The sequence below is a fragment of the Colossoma macropomum genome, unplaced genomic scaffold (genome assembly GCF_904425465.1).
Source record: "Colossoma macropomum unplaced genomic scaffold, Colossoma_macropomum, whole genome shotgun sequence".
NCBI classification, from domain to species: Eukaryota; Metazoa; Chordata; class Actinopteri; order Characiformes; family Serrasalmidae; genus Colossoma; species Colossoma macropomum.
In genome coordinates, this window is record NW_023494789.1 from 32,201,964 (window position 1) to 32,210,711 (window position 8,748).

At 38.4% G+C, this 8,748-nt stretch overlaps 1 protein-coding gene across 1 annotated transcript; it reads left to right on the top strand.

The window, feature by feature from the left end:
• On the top strand, positions 1–8,021 carry tgm5l (transglutaminase 5, like). Its single transcript, XM_036571002.1, has 15 exons — positions 1–136; positions 377–553; positions 1,453–1,686; positions 1,962–2,080; positions 2,421–2,549; positions 3,408–3,585; positions 3,693–3,828; positions 4,428–4,531; positions 4,856–5,095; positions 5,193–5,222; positions 5,371–5,400; positions 5,511–5,720; positions 5,991–6,148; positions 6,493–6,629; positions 7,507–8,021. Exons 1-15 carry the CDS (start codon positions 130–132, stop codon positions 7,655–7,657), a joined length of 2,040 nt encoding a protein of 679 aa, XP_036426895.1. The 5' UTR covers positions 1–129; the 3' UTR covers positions 7,658–8,021.
• Positions 8,022–8,748: the final 727 nt, after the last annotated feature.

Here is an 8,748-nt window from a genome sequence, read left to right on the forward strand (position 1 = left end):
AAAACAGGTTTGATCACTAAAGTCTTGAACTTTCTCCCTAAAAGGAGTGGCAGTGAGGTGTATATAAGGACGAGCAGAAATGAAAGGTTCATATCAAACAGCAGCCAACAGCGAAGACAACACTCACTAATGGACGGTAAGCTTCTACAGATGAACATTTTATGTTTTATTTTGCTTTATTGTTTTTTTCCATGTACCAACTTTCCCTAATGGCATGCTACATTCACATAATAGATGATTACTAATGTAGTTTTACAGAAACCTTTGTGGTTCAATCATATCTACAGCCAAAGAGTCAATAGTTTATCAAGTTTTTTAACTGCTTTGCAATATCCCTTTAATTTCACTGTATTGTGTCTTTCTTTTGTGTATGCAGCCTTAAGAGTTCAGTATGTTAACCTGGAGCATGCACAGAACCAGAAGCAGCACAACACTGAAGGGTTGAACTCTGCTTCTCTGGTAGTGAGGAGAGGACAGCCCTTTAAACTCACCGTGGTCTTCAATAGACCTTACAGACTAAACAGAGATGGCCTCACACTCAGAGTGGAGCAAGGTACAATGTCTGTTTATCTGAGTCCATTTCAGCTTGAATGTAGACATGCTTGCAGGACTCTTTTTTTGGTCCTGTAATTTCACCCTTTTTGATCTTTGTTTGTTTTTCAGTGTCTAATTTCAGTGTCCATCTCTCTGCTGTCTCTATATAGGGGGTATCTAACTCTAATTTCTGGAGATTTGCCTACCTGCAGAGTTTACTTTAACACCTGGTTCTAATATTCAGATGCTACTGAAACAGTCTTACCCCAAATGTAGTCAATCAGGCAAGACATTTATAGTAACCAGAATTTTTTTCCTTTAGTTTTGCACTGGAACTATAACGCTAATGTAGCTAACAAGTCATAGAACCTTATGACCACCAATCAGCAGGTCTACATGCCTAAATCGGTACATACTTGTTTCAAACCACATCTAGTTCATAAACTTCATTATGTGGTATCAGACACTGTGTATAATAGACTGTTATATAGAGACAAAGTTATGTAACATTAGCTAAAACAACAGTATTAGCAGTGTTACCAGCTATCCTGAGGCCTGAGCCATCCTTTGTCCATTTTCATAGGATATTTTACTGCATATCAAAAACTACTTAAGTATAAAAGTTTACTTAACAAGTTGATGTGGTTTAAAAGAAGGCTCTGATGACTGCATGATGCTAATTAGTGAAGTATACTTTTTCATTACTTGTTAGCTACATTAGCCTTGTAGCTCCAGTGCAAAACCAAAGAAGAAAACTTTGAATACCAAACGGCGTTGCAGTGTTACAGTGTCTGCAGGGCAGTAGATCACCAAGAGTGGGGGTTGGACAACTTGGCTCAACATGTTTAATCATTCCACTCATCCATTTATCATTTTCTCCATTCATCACACGCTCCCTTTTTCCTTTGATCTCTGCAGATCGCCTCTATAATGACATTCCCATCACGTTTTCCAAAGACCCGTCCCAGTCCCAGTGGACTGCGTATTTCCAGCAGGGCTCACTAGACTCCAGTAAGGCCTCGTTGTGTGTGTCCAGCCCTGCAAATGCCAGTGTGGGGGTCTACCAGCTCCAGCTGTTGATGATGTCATCCTTTGGGCCATACAATTTCAAGGTGGGCCAGTTCACCCTGCTCTGCAATCCATGGTGCTCAGGTAAGTTTTAGCTGTCTTGAAAGTTACTAATAATAATAATAATAATAATGATAATAATATCCCACTTTATTTGGATAGCCCCTAATGGATTATCATCTACAACGCTTCTACAGTGGCCTATTCAAATAAAGTTTTATAAAAAAAATAAAAATAAAAATTGAGTTATAAGGTTTTGATATGACAGTGATTTTTATTGAATCATAGGGAACATTATGTTATTAAGTTTCTACAAATAATGTTAAAAGAGACTGAAGATGTGCCTCTGTGTATATCAGTGGACTCCGTCTATATACCTGATGAGAGCCAGAGGGAAGAATATGTGAAGAATGACTTTGGTCTGCTGTATCAGGGCACAGCCAAAAACATCATCTTCAGACCCTGGAGCTTTGACCAGGTGAGAACAGCTCCAGTATCTGGCATTTAGGAATGCATCAGTGTTGCATTCATCCTCTTTTTTTTCTCAGTAAAATGTAAGGGCTGGACAGCAAACTTCTCAAGCTGACTTTGAAATCAAGACATCTCTTTCAAACTAGATCGACATTACTAGCTGAAAGCATAAATGAAAATCCTACTTTGACTTTTCACATAAAATGCAGATCAGTTTCATGGTGCAGTAAATGTTGACGTGTATTGTCTATGTGAAGTGAAGTGCAGAAATCAGGGAGAAGTGTTCTGAAATGTATTGTGCTGCGGCAGATGGTGCAGTAGAGTGACATGTTTTGGTGTGTTTGCAGTTCGAGAATGGTATCCTGGACATCTGTATGATGATGCTGCAGGTGAGTCCTGAACACAGGAGAAACTGGAAGATTGATTATAGTAATCGCTCCGACCCCATCTACATCAGCAGAGTGGTCTCAGCTATGGTGAGCAACCCGTCATGTTCCTCTTCTCTTCCTCTGCTTTTTCTCCTTCACAGTCCTAAAAAGAATGTTCTTAAATGGTTATTAGCTTTATTGTATGGTTTGAGGAAAAGCTTTTAATGGGTTAGATTATGTGAAGGTTCTTAAAACTTTGAAAAAGTTCTTCATACTGCACATCGTTTATAAAAAAAAAAAAAAATTTCTAGAACCATTCACTGAAAGGTTCTTCAGGAAACCAACAGTGGTTCTTGTATGGTATCGTTCCAAAGAAACTTTTAGCACCTTTATGTTTGTAAAAATGTACCATATGTCCAAAAGTTTGTAAATACCAAGAAGGATATGAATAAGTTGTTTGTTCCCCCTTAACTGCAGCAACAGCCTTTTTCTGTTCTGTGAAGGCTTTCCATTGGGTGTTCAAACATTGCTGTGAGGGTTTGATTACATTCAGCCACAAGAGCGTTAGTGAGGTCAGGTACAAAAGTTGGATCATTAGATTGGGATCACAAATGCCACCCCAACTCATGGAAGATGCTCCATCACTTCAGAGAATGCAGTCCCACTGCTCCACAGCCCAATGCTGGGGGGCTTTATACCCCTCTAGCTGACGCTTGGCGCTGGGCATGGTAACCTTAGGCTCATGTGCGGCTGCTCCAGAGTGTCCCATTCTATAACCAGTGCTTTTCTATGGAAATAATATAAGCTGTGTGCATGTAAACGTCTGTGTCAGCCATCTGTGCACCTTAAAATGGATAGGCCTTTAAGCTGAATTGATTAATTAGAAGGAGTGTCTGGATACTTTTGAATTTGTTTCTACACCACTCACTTTGTATAGACTGAGCATGTGTATTTTTCTCTGTGCAGATCAACAGTAATGACGACAGCGGCGTGCTACAGGGCAACTGGTCAGAAGACTACAGTGGTGGTGTCAACCCTTCAGATTGGACCGGAAGTGGGGAGATTCTGAGGCGGTGGGCTCAGTCCCGTTTTAGCCCGGTCAAATATGGACAGTGCTGGGTCTTTGCTGGCGTCATGTGCACAGGTACTGACTGACAGAGTGTATGAGACTTCAGTGCTGTATTTGAAGTCAAGTGATATCAGCTTCTGGAGGAAAATATTTGTTAAAAACATTGTTTGTGTGTTTTTCAGTGATGAGGGTCCTTGGCATCCCGACTCGTGTGGTCACAAACTTTGACTCGGCTCATGACACTAATGGGAACTTGGTGATTGAGGAGTTTTACACTGAGACTGGGGAAAAACTACCACGTGGTCAAGACTCCATCTGGTAAGTTGATTCACTTGCCAGTAATTGTGCATAGAGCTATAGTAATATTTTACATCATAGTTGTTTCTAGAATGTGTTTTCCTTAGTTGCAGTAAAGCTGAAAGGGCAGGTATATACCCTTTGTTTTTTTGTTTGGAGAAATGTATAAAATTACTATGATACAAGTGCTTTACAGCTTCATAGATTGAAATAATTTCATAATAACCAAAACAGCTGTATGACATCAAGAATGAAAGTATAATAAAGTTTACATCCAAAATGCCTCATATTTTAAAAAGCGGTGATAAAATTTAGAGGCAGATACCATGATAAGTAGATGATTACAGTATATTATTTAATCATTTCTTGCTGTTCTTGCTTTTTCTTTGACTTAAAAAAATATTTAATGAAACATTTAAATAGTTTATGGTTATAGTTATATTAAATAGTTTTATAGTTTCAAAGCATTTTTACCAATAAATGACTTCAATTATTCAAAACAAATTTGCACTGTTTGTTTTTCTTGGTCAGTTACAATTTTTTTTTTGTTTTGATTACTCACAATTTGGTCAGAAATTTGGCAGTTGAAGCTTATGGAGATATTTACATCTTCTTTGCAGGAACTTCCACGTGTGGGTGGAGTGCTGGATGAAGAGGGCAGATCTGGGAGCAGGTTTTGATGGCTGGCAGGTGCTTGACCCCACTCCGCAGGAGAGAAGTGAAGGTCAGTCCAGTTTTATTTTCATGCATTCTGTGCTTGCAGAAGCTTAGTGCATTTATTTATCTCTTGAATAATGTATAGACAGTCACAGAATGTAAGCCTGCAGTCATAAAAATAAAGGTCCCAACCACTTTTTGTAAAGAATTTTTCAGTAAATGGTTCTTTAAAGAACCGTTTTTTAAACAAGACATGATTCTATATGAAGCTTCCTCCTAGAACTGTACATTTAAGATAAGGATCATTTAGAAACCATATTTTAAGAGCCTGTAATATTTGAATGTGTATCAGTACTTAAGGCTGAACTTCTCATGTCCTGTCCCTTCACAGGAGCGTACAGATGTGGACCTGCTCCAGTAAAAGCAATTCGGGAGCGGCGGGTTGACATGCCCTTCGACATCCCATTCATCTATGCTGAAGTTAACGCTGATGTGCATGTGTGCATTGTGCAACAGGGGAAAGTGTTGAGCTACAGCATAGACACAGACAGAGTGGGATCACTCATCTGCACCAAGAGCCTCAGCTCCAACCGCCCGCAGGACATCACCTCCACCTACAAATACACCAAAGGTGAGAGAGAGAAAGAGATTAAGAGAGAAAAGGGAATGAATTTTCTACAAATTTCAGTATTTGTAAATGCCTGAAATATCTTTCTCTGTCATTGCAGCTATACAGCCTGTCAGATCCAACAGTACAAGTAAGTTTTATAAATATATATAAAATCAAATAGGTTTCTAATGCATTTTGTATATATTTACATGCATTTTTATTCATTCTCATGCATATTTATATCTTTATATCTTTATATATCATTAAGTATTAATCATCTAATAATTTTCTTTCAGTGGCTGCACCAATTCTAGCAAACAACAGCAGTAAGTACTGTCATTTTCTTTTTCATTATCATTGTTATTTGCTCCTGTTTCTGAGATCATTGAAGTGCAGTTAAACACTATGGTCTCTCTATCTCTGTGTTTGTATGTAGGCTCAGCTGATGGTCTCTCTGTGACACTGAGACTTCTTAAAGCACCCGTGATTGGAGGAAACATCTCCTTCTCTGTCACTGTCACTAACATGGAGAACACCCGGAAAACAGTGAGGGAACACGTGAATGCTCAGGCAAAGAGCTATAACCGCAGCCCATCTGATACCTTTTGGGAGGCTCATAACACCATTCAGCTTGCTCCTCATGAAAGTATGTATGTGTGTGCATGCATCCAGATGTGAGCATGTTTTTGCGTTTGTGTGTTATTTTCGGGCAGAATAAGCCTATGAAGAAATGAAGTCTGTTGCTATATATTGTCAATATATTCCAAAATATAAAAAGAATATTATCCAAAGCGGAGTTTTTGATATTTTAGCATGAACACAGGTGTTCTCTAACACCAAAATGTGATTATATAATGTATATTTTCAGTGTATTACTTTTATTAGCAAGCTTACGATTTCTTTTCTTGCTCGTCAGGTAAGGTACTGGAGCACCAGATCTCCTACAGCCGATATGCAATGCTGGGGGATGGGCAGCTAGTCAACCTGGCTGCGGTTGTAATGGATATGGCCTCTCAAGAGCGAGTGCTGGCTTCCGAGGAGTTCAACCTCACCAGCCCCACCATCAACATACAGGTACGGAAGCTCATAAGAGATAAAACAAAAAGAATACAATCAGATGAAGAAAAAAGAAAATTCTTTCCAGTGGCAGAATGTTCAGTTTCAAGAGGATTTAACTTTACCAGTTGCTGTTGTTTTAAATCTAAGTACAGTAGGCCTTACAAAAACCTACAGGTACTTATGTGGACCCAAGCGTGTATTTCTCACTTTCATAAGTGCACAACTTACATATTAGTTTCACAGTAGTTGTGAAATAATCATCCTAAAGTCAATAACTGAATAATAAGCAAATAAGCAAAGTGTGGGGTTATGCAAAGCTGACTACACTTGTACCAAAATGATCTTTGTTTTGTTTCCAGATTGCAGATGAGGGCTCTGTTGTTGCCCAGAAATGCCAGGTTGCTATGGTGACATTCACCAATCCGTTCTCAGAGCCAGTGAGTGGAGTGTTGACTGTGGCCGGTGCAGGCCTGCTGGAAGACAAAGTGCTTTTCAAGTATGTGGAGATCTTTCAATTCCATCCAGTTCAATCGAACCACATTCTCTTCTCTTCTGATTACAGCCCAGTTGTTTAAAAGCAATGTAACAATGAAGTCAAACAAAAGTGTAAAACTGCTACTTGCTTGGCAATCTTATAGTTCTTTAATAATATGCTTTAGAGAAGCTACACCTCAGTCATGGTTGTGCCACTTAGATTCACTGCAGTAGGAGCCAAAGCAGTCTATCCAGTCTAGTACAGCTTAAGTGTGAGCACATTTTTTGTTACTGGGTCACACACTAGAGAGACAACAAAACTGCCTACACTGTTCCACCTTCCACCCTCTAAATATAAACTATAATGTACATTCCTGGGTGTGGTGGCTGATTAAGAGGCATGATCTTACAAGCTTAAGCTGATGTTTGACATCATATTGTAAAGTGAAACATCTCTTTCTGTTCACTGAATGAGCTAAGCAGGTTGAAATGCTTGAGTCATGCTATAGATTTTCCAAAATAATGTATCAGTATGTATATACAGAGCTTATGTCAAAGAGGCTGTTTGAGTTTATAAATGTGTATTAGCTTGCATCTTTTCTGTTTTGTCTTTGTCAAATATGCTGTGTCTCCCCATATGGTGATTGACCATATAAGTCATATATAGTTCTTTGATAGTTCTCTGACTAGTTAATCAGATTTATTAGCAGCTAATAATAAAAAAAACTGATATTTTATTGATTTGCTTATACTGTATTCTTCCAAAACAGCCACAGTGAAGCTAAAGTCACAATAGCACAAGGTTAAGGTCATGAGCTTGTGAGGTCAAAATCACACTTGCCACAGTGAGTTTGTAGTAACTCTTCATTTCTAACCTATTCTGTCCTTTCTTGGTGCAGTGTTGCGCTTCAGCCAGGAGAGAGCACGGAGACTGCAGTCAAATTCACTCCCAAGATGGCAGGAGTAAAGATGCTGCACGCCAATCTGAGGCTGAATAACAATCCTGCTGTTATCCGTGGCTTCAGAACCATCACAGTCAGACCAGCATGATGATGAAATTATGAGCCATTCATTATACTTGAACTGTAACTGTACTGCAAACTTTACTTGAAATTATGATTATTTTTGGATTTTCTGCACTGATTGTAATAATAACAAATGCATTGTAATGATAACAAATCCATTTCAAGTTTCTTGTTTTATCCATATAAAAGTAACTATGGCCAAAAAGTAACATATTTTAACATTAGTTATGAAAAATGCACTACAGAGTATGTTTTCTATTTATATTTTCCATTCTGCCTTTTAAGTATTATATTTTATGTGTATGTAAATATTGTATTGTTTCTTTGAAGTATTGTCTCAGTCTTCTTCTTATTTAATTTTAAATAAATTATTGACTATTCACAAATCATTTATTGTCATTATTCATCATTTGTTTATAAGTCTTCATATTGAGATGACTCAGTACACAAATTCAGATGACAAGTGTACAATTCCTAAAAATTCCAACATCAATACTAATCCCTGAATACTTCTCTAACACGATTAATCTAACATGGCAAATGAGGCCTCTGCTTGATCTTGTATATGAGAAAACAGTGGGCTGTCCAGTAGAGGGCAATATAGTTCTTTTACTAGCCAGAGCCATCCTGCACAGAGGTTGGCAGGTTCTCAAGTTGAACTCACTTTACAGACAATGTTAACAACAAATATTTTAGCGAGGAAAACAAGGTTAAGTTTAACATTTCAAACACTATGAAAACCAAATGGCTAAAAAGTACTGATGGAAAATGTTTACACTAAATATTTAATGAAGTGTTCAAAATTGTCGGTAAAGTGCACTTTTCAACACTCAGAGGGGCTAAGAATGGGCATGCTGAGGGTAGATCTCGCTTCACAGCGGCCTTCCAACTTTAAGCTGATACTGCAGGCTCCTGGTGTTTCTCCATAGGTGTTTCTGTCCATCCTTCAACTGTGAGAAGACAACACTATGGGTCTGGAAGGACGTGTTGCTGTCTAGACGTTGACAAATAAGCTGCTGGTGTTCTCAGAACAATAGACTGACCACCCCAGACCTCAACATCACTGAATATGTTTGGAATTGTTTGGATTGTGAGAAACAGAAAAATGTAACCAAC